Here is a 19,883-nt window from a genome sequence, read left to right on the forward strand (position 1 = left end):
GGAACTCGGTGATAAACCGTTTTAGTTTCCATTATAGATATATGAAGAATGCAACTTATACTTATTTACTCTGTTATATCATGTCTATTGAGGACTGAGAAGCTAAAAAAAAAAGTACAAGAACCTGCATATGTTTCTCATGTCTTCATAGCTGATCATTTGCTCGGCCTTTTTTAAGGTGAATTTGCAAAGAGCATAATGAATGAGCAATAAAAGCTGTAGGTTTATCTATGTCAATTTATGACTTGTGCAGTTGGCAGCATGCAATTTCTGATAAAGTATTCATCTGGAGTTTTTGTGTACTGTCTCATGGCAGATAATGAACTGAGGTAATGAACTCAGTACTTTGGAAACACCTGTGCAAAATACTATTTAAAGGTTATGTCATGTTTTGTTTTGCTGTTTGAGATAGGAGAAAAATTGCTGATCTCAAGAGTAAAGGCCCCGTCACACATAGCGATCTCGCTAGCGAGATCCCTGCTGAGTCACAAGTTTTGTGACACAACAGCGATCTCACCAGCGAGATCGCTGTGACAGCGATCAGCGACCGGCCCCCCTGCTGGTATCGCTGATCGCTCTTGGAAAGCCCTGGACATTTCTTTGGTCGCTGGTCTCCCGTTGGCCAGCACGCATCACTGCGTGTGACAGGCGGGAGACCAGCGATCAGCTGGTAACTAATGTACACATCGGGTATCTAAGGGACGCACGTCCCTTAGATACCCGATGTGTACGTTAGTTACCAGCTCCCTGCATCAGCGCGCTGGTAACTAACGAACACAGCGACGACGCCCGCTCGGCATTGCTGGTGATTATCGCTGCTGAAGCTGTCTGTTTGACTTACCAGCGATCCTGACACGTTGATATCGTTGTCGGGATCGCTGGTGAGTCGCTATGTGTGATGGGGCCCTAAGGCTGTGGAATGGCTTCCTTCTTGAATGGACTGGACGTGCGCATGCTCAATCTCTGCTCCATTCATTGTCTGTGGGACTGTCAGTGGAGGCCGAGCATGTGCACCTCTGCCCCATTCAAGATTGGGCCGCAGGGTCTCAAACTTGGTCCCAGCACTTGGACCCCAAATGATCAGAAGGTTATCCTTTATGCTACGGATAGGAGATAGCTTGTTTTTTTGTAAATAACCCTTTACAAAAACCTTGTTTCAGTGATCATGTAGGCATTTATGATATATACTGTATACAAATACTGAAAGATGTGGATGATTACTGTGTGTTCACGCTGTAAAAGCAATGTGGAATAAAACAATGTGCAGAATATATGGAATGAATAGTCTCCTTGTAAATTGAGGCTAAATATCCAGTGCTCAGACTCTACGGATAATTTTTTTTCACCATGCTAATGTGTCTGTGGAGTATTACTGAGGCATGCACGCATGCTCCCTCATCTGTGCCTCTCTACAATTTCCCTCCAGGCTCACTGTTGAAGAACACATCTGGTTTTATGCACGACTGAAGGGACTTTCTGAAGACAAGGTAAAAGCAGAGATGGAACAGATGATAAATGATGTTGGCCTTCCCAATAAGAAAAAATCCAAGACAAGTCAACTGTCAGGTAATGCACAATTAATGTCGAGACTTGCTAAGTTACTGTAGTGCTAGCTGTAATTACTACAGGTTTAAGGATCCTACTCAAATAATATGATCAAACCATTGACTTCATTATAGGGTTTATTAGAACCTAGTGGAGGTAGCTGTCAAATAAGTCAGTGTCCGATGCTTTAATGACACTTGCAATATGACTAACGTTATTAATAGAGTTGAGCAAGTATGCACATTACTCGAGTTTTCCGAGCATGCTCGGGTATTCTCCGAGTATTTTGGGCATGCTCGGAGATTTCGATGTGTCGCCGCAGCTGCATGATTTGCAGCTGCTAGACAGCCTGAATACATGTGGGGAATGCCTGTTTGGTAGGAAATCCCCACATGTATTCAGGCTGTCTAGCAGCCGCAAATCATGCAGTTGCGGCGACACAAACTAAATCTCCGAGCATCCCCAAAATACTCAGAAAACACCTGAGCATGCTCGGAAATCTCGAGTAATGAGCATACTCGCTCATCACTAGTTATTAACTAAGCCAGACAACCATGTACAACCAGGTGTTTGTAGATACTTGCCCAGAATCAGTGCTTAGAGATTGGTGGACCAAAGCTCTAAATAAGTTTTTTACACATTAACAGTGGAACTATTATTATTTATTTTTAAATCAGCGATAATCCATTGTTCTGTACATGTGAAAAGGTTACATAAATATTACCTACATATAACATATATATTACATGCATAAAATAAACAAACTGACAGACTGGTACAGAAGGAGAGAGGACCCTGCTGTCACGGGCTTACAATCTCCGGTGTAATAGGTGAGAAGACAGTAGACAGTGGGTGGCTGTGGTGGAGTCGGAGTGGAGTGAGGGTAGTGGAATGTCTGTAATATTTGTCTTACATTACTTATCTCTCTATTGATTTTTTTAAATGTTGTATTGTGTAATGAATGTCAATGACCTCTTAATTATTCTGTATTGAATGTAAATATCTATACTGCTGGACTTTGCATACTGTTTGATAACATATATGACATTTGTGTTGTAGGTGGTATGCAGAGGAAACTCTCTGTAGCCTTGGCTTTTGTTGGGGGGTCAAAGGTTGTCATTCTTGATGAGCCCACGGCTGGGGTTGACCCCTATTCAAGGAGAGGCATTTGGGAGCTGCTACTTAAATACAGACAAGGTAAATATAAAATGTACTATGTGTTTGTACAGTGGTGTAAGAAAGCAGGAGATAAGGTCCTGAATGGCAGATATGTGTCACCGAGGTGGTTGGCCTCGGTAACGTAAAGTCTGTACCAGTAATACTAGGTTACTGATAGAGTTTTAATTCAACTGAATTTTGGGTCCAAGATTTACGAGCAACCAAAAGACTCTGGATGGGGAAGGTCGTTCCCTTAATCCAACCCAGGGTTTGCAGGCAACTGGGTTAGCAAATCAGAGTGGAGTTCAGGCTGGAGCTGAACAGAAGTGTGTTTGGTGAACACATTTAAATTGCTTGAGCTGATGCTGCCTGCAATATCAAGATTGATGAGGCTGCTTTAATTACTTTTGTTTAATTATGCCTGAAGAAAGGACTGTTTATGTTATTCATTTGTACTAGAGTAAAACTGTTTTCATTTTGGAGCTGTAAAGTTTTTGATGGGCAGTAAACTTTACGCTGTTTTGGTATAAAACCCTGTTCTGGTGCGTATCCAAGTGGCTACCAGAGAGCTGAACCCCTAGATTGGGCAGAAGAAAAACTTGCTGCACACATTTCAAGAAGATCAGTAATTTATCTGTTTTGAATGTGAGTGTTTTGGAATATGGACTGATTCAGAATATATATTTTATGGTTTTTAATCCAGGAAGGACAATTATACTTTCCACACACCACATGGATGAGGCTGATATCCTCGGAGACAGAATTGCTATAATCTCGCAAGGAAAATTATGCTGTGTAGGATCTTCTTTGTTTCTGAAGAACCAACTAGGGACTGGCTACTACCTTACATTAGTGAAGAGGGACACGGACTCCTCTCTTAGTTCCTGCAGGAATAGCAGCAGTACAATGTCTTACTTGAAAAAGGTACATTCAACTCTTTTAATGATTCAATTTAATTAGAAAAGTTAACAAACCGAAAAGTTAACAAACCTGCTTGAAATGAACAAAATAAATAACATACTTCATCATCTAAGTTTTCCATGCGCTATATTGCTCTAATGGATGATTAAAGGGAGGGTAGCAGTGCGCTCCTGGCTGACAGTTCAGACCAGCATCATTGTCATGCTGTTGGACGAAACTGTGTACGCCTCCATGCTGCAAGCAGAGGTATCATTAGAGGAGCTCAGGGACACTGATGTTGGCCATATCCAGCCATCTTCAAATCAGTTTTTGCAAACTCTATAGAAAAGAGCTTTTAGGTGCTTTGCACCTTGACAGTCTGACCACCTCTTATAGACTGCAGCGGCAGTCAATAAACTAAGCAAAGAGCAGTAAACAATATAATTTATTGTATATTGATTGATGTGTATGTATGTTTAAAGTGCTTGTTTATGACCTTAACAACATCTTCTTAAACAGGACCTTTTACCAATTTGTGCATGTTGCACTGGCCACATCATGCATTGATGGCTGCAAAGCTGAATAAAGCATAGTTTTTATTTTTTAATTTGTCCTTTCCATGGTGGCGATATATCAGGTTGGAAAGATTAGATTATAATTTATATTATTGATCAAATGGGTATTACCAGAGATTTGCCTGTGGGGAGTGTACTTCATTCCCTGTGTGAAGTTGACCAATCATAACCAGTCAACAACACAGGGGAAAAAGAACACTCATTTCTCTTGTCACTGATCTCTGCTACTACAATGTAGATATACAGCAGAGTTAAGTTATGTATTACAAACACCTCCAAATCTCATCTCACGGCAGTCAATGTGTGGGAATGATGAGACTTATCTCACAGTGAGATGAGATCTGGAAGTGTTTGTAATGATACATAACTTAGGTCTGCTGTATCTTTACACAATAGCTGAAGAGTTATGTATCATTACTAACACTTCCAGATCTCATCTCACAGTGCTGTCGGCTCATAGACGGCCCCTACACTGACTACAGTAAGATGAGATCTGGAATTGTTTGCAATGATACATAACTCATCCCTGCTGTATCCTCACTTAACAGCTGCACAGATTATTTAGGAGAGGAGGGTACACACCCCCATAGACAGTAGCAGAACACTCGGTTTAACTATAGCATAAATTATATCCCAAATTTTAAAGACTAATATCTCTGCAAAGAAGTGGATAAATTAAAAAAATTAAAAACTACATTTTACTCAGCTCTGCAGCCACTATTCCATGATGTGGCCAGTTTAAAATACTAAAACTGATGAGAGATCCTCTTTAAATGCTACAGTCTTCATGTTAAATAAATAACATATACTCACCTCCTAGACTAACACCATTCCAGTTATGTTAGTGCATCAACAAGTATATGTTTATTTTTTATTTTACATGGGGCACTGTAGCATTTAAGAAGGTGTGTGAATAAGGTCCTGGGAAAGAGAGGAAGTGGGCAAAAAAGAGGGAGAGCGCTATCTAAGCGTAGCAGATGAGTGAGTTCAGCTTGGTGAGAAAAGTATAACTTCAAACTTGCTTACCTGGTGTGGTTGTGCAAGGAGGCACAACACTGGGAAAAGTTTGCAAACAAGGGTGATCCTTCCACCGGTATGCTGCCCATCTGTAATAGCATGGAGATAATTTTCCTCTCCCAGAAAGAAATTGTTTTGATATCGCAATAAAGAAGTTTCAGGGCGCTTCCTTCAGAGGATCCTTAACCCAATTGGGAGCAAGACAAATTGGGTTAAGGACCCTCTGAAGGAAGCGCCCTGAAACTTCTTTATTCACATTTAAGAAGGTGTTGTCCAAGTTTGGGATAACACCTTTAAAGCGAGCCTCTCACGCCCAAAACTTGATTTAATCTACTTATACAGTCCTATATGGCACTTGGCTGCTGTAAAACTTATATCTGCAATATAGATTTCCCTTCTTTAATTGTACAGAAAGACGGTTTTATTGCATATGCAAATGAGATCTCGTAAAAAAAAAAAAAATTTATTAGCTACAAATCTATGCAGGTATATATTTTTTTTTTATAAATTAGTACCATCTTACACATTTGGCCACTTCCTATGTAATTACAAAATAATTTGTACTGATAATCCATACCTTGGAACTACCATTAGCTAGATCACTGCCTGATACTTCATTTAACATCTGGGATGACGGTACCCCGTCATTTATGGGCAGGAAAGCAGCAGATCAGCTCTTGCCTACAAACAGAATAGGAGCTCGATGCTGGCAACGCCAACAGGAGCGGGGACCACAGAAGCGGTGATTATTAAAAATAACAAACATACTACGGATCGGAAGAGAGAAACCAAGAGTAGGGTAATTATTAAAAATAGCTCCTTTTCTAATCCTACACCTAACCCGCCATTGTATCCAATCAGATATGTAACTATAACTGTTGTAATCACCGCCACTGTTGCCCCTGAACCTGATGATGATAGGGTCAGAATAAAAAGGCAACCGCTTGTTCACGTAGTGGCTACTGATTGATATGCTGTTGGATTTTGACATTTCTGTAAGCAACTTGCTTTCTGCACAGTACACATCTCCGAAAACTAACAATCTTCCATTGCCTGTTTTTCTACTATAAAAACACCTAGGCCACTTCTTCTATAAGGAAACTGTGCTTGTCTATGCTGCTTGACAACACGATTCACTATTTAGTCATAGCCACTAGACTCTAGCCTGTTTCTCAACCAATGTTGTTATATTTTTTTGTTGCAGGAGGATAGTGTGTCCCAGAGCAGTTCGGATGCTGGGCTGGGCAGTGACCATGAAAGTGATACTTTGACAATAGGTAAGAAATACTGATTTTTCAATCAAACTTGCATAGAAATCATGGTGGCATCCAGCATCCTTTATCAACCAGTGTTTAGTTGGAGAAGGTTGAAACATGTTTTGTGTGTTATGATGTACTGAAAGTAGTTCAAGATCTTAAATCTTCAAAGCGCCTTGGACGTGAATGTAACTTCTGACCCCATATTTTCCTTCCCTTGCTTTCTAATGTAAAGAAATGCTTCAATTAGACAGAAAGAGCATAGACTCCAGTTAAAGAATCATCCATGAGATGTTAGCACATTTCATCTAAGCATATCAGTGGAAGGAGGCGATCATTTTTACTTTTTTATTTTTGGATTTTAACTTTTTCCTTTTAATATTTTCTTTTTGTATTTTTTTAAAGGTTTAATCCCATCTTCATAAATGGCTATTGTCAGATAGTGCTTGTACATGGAAGCAATATTGCAATTTAATGGTTGTTTACATTTTTCAGACAATTTTTTAAGATATTCTTCTTTTTGTTTTTACTTTGGGCAATGCTTCTAAACTATTTTGTAATGAGATTGTAAGCACTGCTTTGAATCTGTCCAGGACAGCTGGAGCCCGCAGTTACTTCCTAACCCTGGCCAGCTTTAGCGCAGTGCTTACTAGCTAGATATCAGCAGTGTTTGGTCTTCTAGGCAACAAGCTGTAAAGAACAGTGTTAATTTCTCAACAATGGATAAACATTTTATTAAGTGAGTAATTGCAAAACTGAAATGCTTGTTTTTACCTGAACAATCCAACAATATCCCTCTATGAAGATAGCAATAACCTTTAGGCTATGTGCCCACGGTGCGTGTTAAAACGCACACCAAAAACCGGACTCCTTCCCAGAAATCGCGCAGAAAAAAACGCGATTATGATCGCGATTTTCTTGTGCGATTTTCTCAAGCACTTTCCAAGCGATTTGAAGCATCGCTTGGAAAGTGATTGACAGGTTGGTCACACTCGTCAAACATAGTGTTTGACGAGTGTGACCAGGTTTTTACTATTGAGGCCGCCTATGCGGCCTCAATAGTAAAAGATAGAATGTTAAAATGCTAAAAAAAAATAAAAAAATCGGTGTATATTTACCTTCCGGCGTCCCGCGCTGCATTCCCGGGCCACAGCGTTCCCAGTAATGCCTTGCGAGACCTGTGATGACGTAGTCTCGCGTTGCTATAGCGATCTCGCGAGACCGCTAGAGTCACGCGAGACTACGTCATCACTGGATCGTGCCACAAGGCATTACTGGGAACGCTTAGGCCGGGAATGCAGCACGGGACGCCGGAAGGTAAATATACCCCGATTTTTTATTTTTTATTCTTTTTTTTACAGGGGTATGGTACCCAGGGCCTGGAGGACAGTCTCCTCTCCTCCACACCGTGGGTACCAACCGCACATGAGACGCTTAACTTCCCGCATGGTGGGAATAGCCACATGCGGGAAGTAAGCGATTCTCATGCATTCCTATGGGTGCGGAATCGCGGCAATTCTTTGCGATTCCGCACAAAAGAATGAGCATGCTGCGATTTTTTCCGCGATGCGATTCCGCCGCGGAAAAAAGCCCAGCATTAGCACAGCATGTGCGGAATGCCATAGGAATGCATGGGGGGCGTTCTGTACACGATTTTTAAATGTTTTCGCTGCGTTTTCGTGCCGAAAATCGCGGCAAAAACGCTTAAAAATCGCTACGTGGGCACACAGCCTTAAAGGATGTCAAGTAGAATTATTAACCAAAAGTTTCCCAAAAGTTTATTTCTGACCTTGAAAAATCAAGTACAATGGAAGTAACATGTAACATGTAATTTTTGGTACATGTGCATGTTGTGTAAAACTGTATGTCTTTTGAGCCTCCCATACACATAAGATAAAGTCAGACGAAATGCCAATTTCGACCATGGCAAAAGATCGTCGGCTCTCTTTATGAAACAAACGATTGTTTGAAACAAGAGTTGGGCATGTGAGGCCACATTCACACGTTGAGTATTTTGCGATTTTTTACCTCAGTATGTGTACGCCAAACCCAGGAGTGGGTGATAAATACAGAATTGGTGATGTGTTTCTATTATTTTCCTCTGATTGTTCCACTCCTGGTTTTGGCTCACAAAGCTTGTCATTGACCGAAAAGATCCAACAGATAATGTGGTCTGAGATGCTTTTATCCAAAACTGATTAACAACCTTTTGCTCAATGGATAAACACACTTTTGTTGTTTCATGTCATACGTCTAGGGAGGCCTTTCATCTCTACTACTATGTACATGAACCAAACATAAAATTATCACAACAGGCTTTTTCTTCTTGTCTTGTATGGGTCTCACAGATGTCTCTGCCATTTCAAATCTCATCAACAAACATGTGCCTGAAGCCCGACTTGTAGAAGACATTGGACACGAGCTCACTTATGTCTTGCCTTATGAGGCTGCAAAAGAAGGAGCATTTGTTGAACTATTCCACGAAATAGATGATCGCTTATTTGACATTGGTATCTCCAGTTATGGTATCTCAGATACCACTCTTGAAGAGGTAACAACGTTAATATTCAAGATTTTCATTTATATTTCAGTTCATGGCATAATGTAAATGCTTACACATTAAGAACTGAAAGGCTTATTGGCAGAATTCTGATTCTATAATATTTCGTCTTTGTGTCTCATCAAACCTAGTCTGCCATCTTCTTGTGCATGAATTTTATAACCAGGTCACCTGTCCTGCTGGCATAAGATCCCAAATCCACAGCTAGTAAAGCAATCCCAAAAAAGTGTGGGCAGATTCAGCGTGTCCAAAAGTATTGTACTTTATTAGACTTCCTAAAATCAATAACAGGAACAATGTGTCAAAAAACAGTCCATGAAGAGGAATACATGTCTCTTAAGAGACGTTCATGATTGCCGCGTTTCGAAGCGCATTTCTTCTTAATCATAATGGCATGTATAGTAACTCTAATTCTTATGAGTAAGAAGCAGTGTGCTTCAAAACGCGTCAACCATGAACATATCTTAAGGGACGTGTATTTCTCTTTGTGGAATCTTTTTTTGACATATCGTTCCTGTTACTGATTTTATGGAAGTCTATATTTTTGATGTGTTGGATCTGCTTCCCCCATCCCTCCCTTTCGATTGCTTTACTTGCTGTCTTCTTGTGCTTGTCTTGATAGATGCTGTCAGATCAAACACAAACGACGTCCATTTGGATTATGTTTTTTTAGTAGCATTCCATGGTTCCCTCAGGGATTCAGTCTATATCCAGTTAAATGTGGATTCAGACAGCACCTCTGGATGTAATGCAGAAATTCTATGTGAAATCGGCCCAATGAAGACAGTTGTTTTTGCATGAAAACAAAAAAATCTGTGGAATCTTCACCTTGTTTTCTGATTGTCTGTTCCAGATATTCCTAAAAGTGGCTAATGACACGGGTGTAGATGCTGAGACATCAGGTAATCAGAAATAGGCAGAGCAAGGTTGATGGATAACATTATCAAATTTGGTTTCTTTTAAACCGTTTTCTGGCCTTTAATTTTTTTTAGATGGGACACTACCTGCTAGGAGGAAAAGATATGCCTTTGGGGACCATCAGAGCTGCCTACGACCTTTCACAGAAGATGACAATTTAGAAACCAATGACTCAGATTTGGATCCAGGTAGTTGTAGTGACATATTCATTCATACTACTAGGACATCTAACTCTTAAATACAGAGAGTAAGAATTGTTACTGACACGATGCGGTTTATTTCTGAATTCTTCTTATCTTCATCTTGTTACTTTTTCTGTGCTTTTCTTCATGCAGAATCTCGGGAGACAGATTATCTTAGTGGCATAGATGGCAAAGGATCCTACCAGATGAAAAGCTGGAGTCTGATGAGGCAGCAGTTTACAGCGTTACTCTGGAAGAGGCTGCTTTACGCCAAGCGCAGTAGGAAGGGATTCTTTGCACAAGTGAGTAATGACTTGAAATAAAAAATAAAATGATGAATGAAGACTCAACAAGACAAGACTGCCATGAGCTTCAAACAATGTTATTTGATATAATCTAGCCCTAAAAGTACATAGCCTGTGTAGACAATTATCATGTAACGAATCTGACAGTGACATTGGGGTAATCATTAGGTTTGTGTGTAATAATCACACTGCAAGTCAAATCTTGTAGTGTGTAAACTTTGCCTAGGCTGCAAAACTGGATCCAATCCAAGTGATTCCAGCTAAGAAGTAGTATCTTTTGCAATGGCATGTGTCCCTGGACATAACCTTACACCCAGGTCAATAAAATTGTTTGGTTTTTTTCCAAATTGACCTTTTCTTTTTGCTCCACAGTTAATTGCTGTGTGGTAGATGTACTGTATGTCTTACCATGAATTGATACAGCTTTGCGGTTCAGTTTTTGAAAAGTACTTGTTTCATTTGTTCATTTTTTGACAAGCGTATGCAAAATATCAGATTTTCGTCTGGGAAAACACTAACATTTTTACATACATTTGTGTTCTGTACATCCATTTTTCATATCTATATTACATTCGTATGCCCTTTTTTGACATCTGTTTGCTATCCATATGTCCTTTTTGTGCATCCAGTTTTTACATGAACAATTAAATAAGTAAGAAAGGAAAATACAAGTTTTCAATCTTAATTCTAATGTATCCATAAAGAATGCAAGACATATGGATGGTAACATGTATGTGATCTATTGACTTATAATGGGCGAGTAGAAACAAAAGAAAAAAAAATATGGGCGAGTGTGGGCCAGAATATGGCTCAAAGTAGCAAATTCTACCATTTTTTTACAGGAAGACCATCGGTCCATGTGAAAAATGTTCATGTGTACTACCACACTGACTTGCAAAGGTCCCTTTGCTGCCTGTTTGCTAATCATTTGGCCGGGGTCAGACTTGCGAGAAACTCGATACATGGCACTGCTGCCAGCACTCTGATCGGAGCATTCAGCTGCATAGAAATACATGCAGCTGAACGCTCCGATCCGAATGCTGGCGGCAGTGCCATGTATTGACGAGCGAGCCTCGTCCGAGTTTCTCGCCAGTCTGACCCCGTTCTTTTGCATACATACGCATAGCACACGGACGTTCAATACACTCGTCTGAACGAGACCTGTACAAACACATTGTTTTGTTGAATTGCATATGGCAAAATGTTCAGCAGAGTGCTATTCAGCATATGTGAACATTTTTTTAGAGGGTTTCCAAAGCACCTTGATTTTCACTTAATAAACTAGTGAATAGCACTTTAGTTATAGATTTCTGATCAGAATTTAGTCCATTCCATTATTTCCATCACCATACTGTAAAATAAAAATCAACTTACCTAATCAATTCAGGGGGTGCAATTGCTTATAAAACAGAGAAAAAAATCTGATGCACTCCCAAATGATTAGGTACTATAGCTTTACTTTAAAGATCTATAAGTACCGTAACTCAGCTTTTGCAAGCGCACATGCATTTACGTTAAGCTAGTGATAATTTCACAATGATGGAGATTTATCAAACGTGTGATTAATGATTACAATTCTAGTATGCGACTGAAATCTATGTGATCTATTACATATAGGATTAATCTTCCATGACGTGCACATTAACTCTGTATCCTTTTACTTGCAGATCGTGTTGCCAGCTGTTTTTGTACTCATTGCACTGATGTTCAGCCTTATTGTGCCACCTTTCGGAAAATATCCAAGTCTTGAACTGCAGCCCTGGATGTATGATGAACAGTATACCTTTTTCAGGTACGCCAATTTAAATATAAATGTTTCTTTTCATCACAAATAATTACCGTTTTTCCCCGAAAATAAGACATGCCCTGAAAATAGGCCCTAGCATGATTTTATAGCATTTTTGGAGTAAACTTGAAATATACTGTAAGTAAGCCCTTCTCTAGAAATAAGCTCTAGTTACAGTCAGGACCAGTATTTGGGGGCGGGGGGAAACTTATCAATTGCCTCCACTCTCTTAGGGGCCACCAGCATTTATGTTACAAGGTTAAAACTGCTTAAGGACCTTTGGTGACATCATGGTCATGTGACCATGATGTCACCAAGTCATTCAACTGCGGGAGTCTAGAGGAACTAAAGAGGAGACAGGCTGGTATGCAGGGTCAGCGTTAGAGGGAGGGGTGCGGGAAAACTGTCCACTGTCTCAAGGGCCAAAGCATTTCTATTCTGAGTTTTTAAGATTGCTTAAGAAGTTTTGGCGACATTACGGTCATGTGACCATGATGTCACCAAAGGTCCATTAACTGCAGGAGTCTAGAGGAACTGAAGCGGAGACGGGGGTATGTGTAGTGTGTGTGTGTATATATGTGTGTGTGTTTGTATCTGATCACATGACTATATTCGAATGAATGTTGATTTTTTGTTTCAAGAATAAATAAGGATTATTGTTAATGGAAAAATTAACAATAACTTATCTTTCGGAGCAAAAAATAATATAAGACCCTGTCTTATTTTTGTAGAAACACGGTACCTGCCACTATCACATTTCTAGTTTATTATCACTCATGCATGAGTAACGTCTACATTTGTAGGAAGATCTGCTTTCTGGTACGCTTTCCATTAATAGTCAGAAATGTGCCTGTGAGACAGATATGTAGCTGTATATGTGCATTGAAATAGCTGCCTGTGACTTATTGACTGCATGTTGCTCATAGCAATGATGCCCCAGAAGACTCTAACACTCAAGCTCTTCTAAAAGCTTTGATCACAAAGCCTGGCTTCGGAACCGCTTGCATAGATGGCCACTCTGTTCCGTAAGTATTAGCTTTTGTATTTCATGTTACATTTTGTTTCTTTCAAATTTTACTAGGAAGTTGGTGGAGCTTTTATAACTTAATTCTGTGAAATGTGAATTTCATTTTGCAGGGGTGTTCCTTGCTCAGGAGAGGATGCAGTGTGGAGAACTCAGTTTGTCCCAGAGGCTGTGGAAGAGATTTTTCTTAATGGTAATTGGTCAATGGAAAACCCTTCTCCAGCCTGTGAGTGCAGCAATGAGAATGTAAAGAAGATGCTTCCGGTTTGTCCCCCTGGTGCTGGTGGCCTACCACCCTTTCAGGTATTGTATTTGGTATCTCCATAAGAGTAAGGGCTCACTCACACTTGCAATTAAATTGCAATTCTACGATTGTCTTCTCATCGGTGGTTCTTTTTTCAGCTCCGATCGGATCATGATTGGACTGAAAATAAACTGCAGCTGGCTGCGATTGCATGCAAAATTCAGATCACACGCACCCATATAAGTCTATGCACTGAAACAACGCACTTCACTCAGATATCACCCGTCGGCAATGGATGAGTTGGAGAAATTAATTTCTCCGACTCCTTGGTACCTGCGCTCTGATTCTCTTATGGGAGCACTGACACTCACTTTTGTTGCCAGTGGTTTAGACATTAATGGCTGTGTGTTGAGTTATTTAGAGGGCACGCCAAAATTACATTGTTATACAAGCTGTACACTGACTGCTTTACGTTGTATCAAAGTGTCATATCTTCAGTGATGTCCCATGAAAAGATACAATAACAATAATTTTTATTTATATAGCGCCAACATATTCAGCACATATTACAATTAGATAAAATATTTACAAAAATTATAGAACTGTACTGTATTTCTCTTTAAAGTTTCCAAGCAGGATGAAATACGGAAAAAAATGAAATTCCACCAAGGGTTTTTTTGGGTTTAGTTTTTTTCAGTATTTATTCATCACTTTCTAACATTTTTGTTATATCGCCAGGGGAGGATGAAATGGTAAATGGGTGTGGCTAGGCACGTAGTATAGGACATGGCCTCAAATTTTGCGGAATTTCTCCTTCTTTTGCTTCTTGGACAGTTGGAGGGTAAATGCCATGGTGCTACACACTTACCTTCAGGTGCCAGTAGGAGCCATACACCAACCAGAACTGCATACAACCAGCCACAGAATATACAGAACACCTTATTTGTTGCATAATGTAAGAAAGAAATAGCGGTATCAAGTTAGACCTGCTGCACATCATGTTTGTTCATGTCTAAATGATTGCTTTTGTGCTGCTTAATGAGCAAGTTATTTTACGACAAGAATCTCATACAGAATTTATTGTGTGCAGTGTTTTCTACCTTTGACCTTCATTACTTTAAATTGCACAAGTTTCAATTTTACACTTTGTTCAGCACAAGAAAGCAAATATTCCCGTATTTCTGTTCACTGGATGTTCCAAGCAGACAGATAACATCCTGGAAATGCATTACGCCACATCCTGTTGTGGAGTACATTATGTAGGAAACATGATTCCCTGAAACATTTTGGCACAGCAAGCTGGCCTATATTAGAAAGATTCTTTTTTAGAAGCAAACCTTAGGCAAGCGGTAAATTTCATCATGCTACTATAGTGTAATGGCTGTTTGGTTCTGTATAGTGTGTGGGGGGGGGGGAACCGTTTTTCTGCCAAGGGCCATTTTGATCTTTAAAACATAATTTGCGGGTCATACAAAATCATCACCTCAAAATTGGCCTGCTATTTTTGGTTAAACATTTAATTGATTCATATTTAATATGGCTGAATGCCTTCTTTTTGGTGAGACATGATGTTAGGTGATATTGGTAATGGTTCTACTCGCAACTGTTTTTCTATGTTTGCGTTGGTAAGTCTGGAGTGTAGTCGATTCTGCAATATGTTTTGAAAAGAACATGCAGCATTAGGTTGTAACTCAAAATGGGACACTAATCATTGCTTACATATCACTGGATGGGAGGTCTGCTGTATATACATCACATATGATACATTGAGCCATAGGATACACTGAGACTATTATATATGCATCACTTTGGATACACTGAGACTGCTGTGTATATACTGTGGGGAAAAAAAGTATTTAGTCAGCCACCAATTGTGCAAGTTCTCCCACTTAAAAAGATGAGTGGCCTGTAATTAACATCATAGGTAGACCACAACTATGAGAGTCAAAATGAGAAAACAAATCCAGAAAATCACCTTGTCTGATTTGGCAAGATTTATTTTGCAAATTATGGTGGAAAATAAGTATTTGGTCATTAACAAAAGTGTATCTCAATATTTTGTTATATATCCTTTGTTGGCAATGACAGAGGTCAAATGTTTTCTGTAAGTCTTCACAAGGTTGGCACACACTGTTGGTGGTATGTTGGCCCATTCCGCCATGTAGATCTCTAGAGCAGTGATGTTTTGGGCCTGTCGCTGGGCAACACGGATTTTAAAATCCCTCCAAAGGTTTTCTATGGGGATGAGATCTGGAGACTGGCTAGGCCACTCCAGCACCTTCATATGCTTCTTTGCAAAGCCACTCCTTCGTTGCCCTAGTGGTGTGCTTGGTATCATTGTTATGCTGAAAGATCCATCTACATTTCATCTTCAATGCCCTTGCTGATGGAAGTAGTTTTGCACTCAAAATCTCACATGGCCCCATTCACTCTTTCACGTACACGAGATATGAGATATACTGAGATTGCTGTATATGCATCACATAAGATACAGTGAGACTCTGCTGTATACATGATCACATAGGATACACTGATATGCTTTATATACATCACATAGGATGCACTGAGATGTGCTCTGTATATATATCACATAGTATACACTGAGACTGCTTTGTTTGCATCACATAGGATACACTGAGACTACTGTATATACATCATATGGAATACATTGAATCTCTGCTGTGTATACATCACATAGAATACACTTAGGCTGCTGTATATATACCACATAGGATACACTGAAACTGTTGTTTATACATCACATATAATACACTGAATTAATGCTGTATATACAGCTCTGGCAAAAATGAAGAGACCATTTTCAAATGTTCAGTTTGTCTGATTTTTCTCATTATAGGTATATTTTTGAGTAAAATGTAAATTGCTCTTTTATTCTATAAACTTCTGACAACATGTCTCCGAATTTCCAAGCAATAAATTTTGGGTTTTTTTTTCTGAAAAGGAGAAATGGTCAAAATTAAAAAAAACCCAGTGCTTTCAGACCTCAAATAGTGCAAAGAAACCAAGTTCATAATCATTTAGAAACAACAACATTAATTTTTTAACTCAGGAAGAGTTCAGAAATCAATATTTTGTGAAATAACCATGATTTTTAAAAACAGCTTTCATGCGTCTTGGCATGCTTTCCACCAGTCTTTCACACTGCTTCTGGCACAAACAATTAAGCAGTTTTTCTTTGTTTGATGGCTTGTGACTATCCATCATCCTCTTGATTACATTCCAGAGGTTTTCAATGGGGTTCAGGTCTGGAGAATGGGCTGCCCATGACAGGGTTTTGAGGTGGTGGTCTCTTAATTTTTGCCAGAGCAGTATATCACATAGGATTCACCGAGACTGCTGTATACATCACATAGGCAGGAACAGGACAGGAATATTGAACACACTAATTTTGCCCACAAGGAACATCCTAGCACTGGCCAGCATCTGACTTTAATCCAGCATGTGCAGAAAAACTAAAGGGCTGGAGGTCTGAACAAATGGTCACAAGTACAGGAGCACACTGGGAATTTGCCTGAAGGCTGGAATAAATGATGCCATAAGACATATATGACATATATGGATTTTCCCCACCCCTGGTTACATAAAGAATGGTAGCAAGCTGTATGTATTGCTGGATGTAATAATGGATGTCAGAGATGTATACTAAAGGGGTGTATAATTGAATGTGTGTTTAGCAAAGGGCATAGTAATTCAATAATAGATGTTTCCCTAAAAAAATGAATAAATGAGTCCATGTACATGACACTATCTGCTGGGCAGTTCTTAATGCCTGTTTTTTTTTTCTTTTTTCCAAACAGAAGAAACAAAACACTTCAGACATCCTGCAAGATCTCACAGGAAGGAACATATCAGATTATCTAGTAAAGACGTACGCGCAGATTATTGGAAAAAGGTAATAAATATCTTCACATTTCTTCAGGCACATCGCCAACCCATAAATTACAGTAGTCTGTCACTTGTTTCCATCCCAAAATTTCAAAATAAAATAGAAATTTTAAAAAACAGGCAGAGTATTAGTCAAGCATAACAAGGTATAACCAATTTTGAGACACCTCTGAATATAAAGCTGATAAGAATTGTTTTTAGTGTCTGCATTTTCTGTCTCTTGCTGGAATTTTTACATATATATAGTACGTAACTAAAAGATATAATAATTCAACCTATCCAGTTGAATTAATGTCAGATTATAGGAAACAGTATGTATTAAAATTTTTGTTAAAATGTTGTAAATGTGAAACAATTTGTAATGCTGTTTTGTTTTCTCCATTTTTTTAGCTTAAAGAACAAGATCTGGGTGAATGAGTTCAGGTATGTAATTGTGCTAGTCACCTTTTTATGTCCTCTTTGTGTGTATTAAAATAAGACCATTTCCAATTGGTGTTAGAATTAGTCAATGGGTAACATATGCATTGTAGCTTCCATTATATGTGATAAATAGTGGTGCATGTAGCTCCATATTTCCCTCTAAAATGACTCTCATGACAGCACCACCTAAGAATAAGTGTGATAAAACCCATCTTACTATTGTTTATTTGGGGTGGTCGTAATTGTTATTTTATCTAATCTCTTTATCTTCCTATATGCACTTGCTTGTACTTCAGGTATGGTGGCTTTTCGCTGGGTGCGAGCAGTTCCCCAGCATTACCACCCAGTGAAGAAATTTTGTCCTCCATTAGACACATCAAGAAACGACTGGACATGGCCAAGGTACTTCATTCGGAACATTTTATGGTATTTTACTTACGCTAGTGTATCAATAGTCATGGCTTTGGTTTTGTCTTGTTTCCTTTCTCAGAATGGGGCTGCTAACCGTTTCCTTGACAGCTTTGGGACATTTATGAAAGGACTTGATGCCAAAGATAATGTAAAGGTAATGATTTATTACTTTCCATACTTCAGATATATTTCTTTGTGATTTCTCTGACTGAAATTCAATGATTACACTCCTTAAAATATGATATAATGTTTGAGAAATCTCAGATAATTCTGATAAAATATGAGATTTTGTGCTTATTTGGCCTTTAGGAGAGCATCCTTATGGTATTGCACTAAAGTGAGTGCCATTGGCAATGATGGCCCTAATGCAGTAAAGTGGGTGCCATTGGCAATGATGGCCCTAATGCAGTAAAGTGGGTGCCATTGGCAATGATGGCCCTAATGCAGTAAAGTGGGTGCCATTGGCAATGATGGCCCTAATGCAGTAAAGTGGGTGCCATTGGCAATGATGGCCCTAATGCACTAAAGTGGGTGCCATTATCAATGATGGCCCTAATGTACTAAAGTGGGTGCCATTGGCAATGATGGCCCTAATGCACTAAAGTGGGTGCCATTGGCAATGATGGCCCTAATGCACTAAAGTGGGTGCCATTGGCAATGATGGCCCTAATGTACTAAAGTAGGTGCCATTGGCAATGATGGCCCTAATGCACTAAAGTGGGTGCCATTGGCAATGATGGCCCTAATGCACTAAAGTGGGTGCCATTGGCAATGATGGCCCTAATGTACTAAAGTGGGTGCCATTGGCAATGATGGCCCTAATGCACTAAAGTGGGTGCCATTGGCAATGATGGCCCTAATGTACTAAAGTGGGTGCCATTGGCAATGATGGCCCTAATGCACTAAAGTGGGTGCCATTGGCAATGATGGCCCTAATGCACTAAAGTGGGTGCCATTATCAATGATGGCCCTAATGTACTAAAGTGGGTGCCATTGGCAATGATGGCCCTAATGCACTAAAGTGGGTGCCATTGGCAATGATGGCCCTAATGCACTAAAGTGGGTGCCATTGGCAATGATGGCCCTAAGCACTAAAGTGGGTGCCATTGGCAATGATGGCCCTAATGTACTAAAGTGGGTGCCATTGGCAATGATCGCCCTAATGCACTAAAGTGGGTACCATTGGCAATCATGGCCCTAATGCACTAAAGTGGGTGCTATTGGCAATCATGGCCCTAATGCAATAAAGTGGGTGCCATTGGCAATGATGGCCCTGATGCACTAAAGTGGGTGCCATTGGCAATGATGGCCCTAATGCACTAAAGTGGGTGCCATTGGCAATGATGGCCCTGATGCACTAAAGTCGGTGCCATTGGCAATGATGGCCCTGAGATTTCACCCTCAATCCCACACAAGTGTCTGAAGGCATTTGGTTCTAGGAACATTGCCTTGTTTATTGTTTTGGCCATATTTTGGTATTCTTTGGACAACTTACTGCTGTATTACATGGGTATTGTATGACTAGGTTACTTTCATACTATGTCATTGTACTACTTGGGGACTATATTGTAAGTAGTAGGATGTGTCAATGGAAGATCCTGCACTGGGCACTATCTAAACTAATTATGAACGTTGCTGATTCTTTATGACATCTCATGGATGATCCTCAGTGAAGA

General features: G+C 39.7%; 1 protein-coding gene across 2 annotated transcripts in view; it reads left to right on the plus strand.

Annotated features, from left to right (window-relative positions):
- Positions 1 to 19,883, plus strand: part of ABCA1 (ATP binding cassette subfamily A member 1) — a 114,057-nt gene that overhangs the window by 73,715 nt on the left and 20,459 nt on the right. The window contains exons 21-36 of one of the 2 annotated variants that reach the window (XM_073542685.1): positions 1,427 to 1,566; positions 2,605 to 2,742; positions 3,407 to 3,627; positions 5,854 to 5,994; positions 6,400 to 6,472; positions 8,800 to 9,002; positions 9,865 to 9,913; positions 10,004 to 10,117; positions 10,265 to 10,413; positions 12,084 to 12,208; positions 13,129 to 13,227; positions 13,340 to 13,529; positions 17,289 to 17,383; positions 17,767 to 17,799; positions 18,093 to 18,198; positions 18,287 to 18,361. In XM_073542685.1, the coding sequence (XP_073398786.1) occupies positions 1,427 to 1,566; positions 2,605 to 2,742; positions 3,407 to 3,627; positions 5,854 to 5,994; positions 6,400 to 6,472; positions 8,800 to 9,002; positions 9,865 to 9,913; positions 10,004 to 10,117; positions 10,265 to 10,413; positions 12,084 to 12,208; positions 13,129 to 13,227; positions 13,340 to 13,529; positions 17,289 to 17,383; positions 17,767 to 17,799; positions 18,093 to 18,198; positions 18,287 to 18,361 (1,951 nt within the window). The remainder of the gene's footprint in view (positions 1 to 1,426; positions 1,567 to 2,604; positions 2,743 to 3,406; positions 3,628 to 5,853; positions 5,995 to 6,399; positions 6,473 to 8,799; positions 9,003 to 9,864; positions 9,914 to 10,003; positions 10,118 to 10,264; positions 10,414 to 12,083; positions 12,209 to 13,128; positions 13,228 to 13,339; positions 13,530 to 17,288; positions 17,384 to 17,766; positions 17,800 to 18,092; positions 18,199 to 18,286; positions 18,362 to 19,883) is intronic. The other variant, XM_073542686.1, reaches the window with a different exon arrangement.

Source organism: Dendrobates tinctorius, unplaced genomic scaffold, assembly GCF_039654945.1.
Source record: "Dendrobates tinctorius isolate UK_male_01 unplaced genomic scaffold, ASM3965494v1 ptg000128l, whole genome shotgun sequence".
NCBI lineage: Eukaryota > Metazoa > Chordata > Amphibia > Anura > Dendrobatidae > Dendrobates > Dendrobates tinctorius.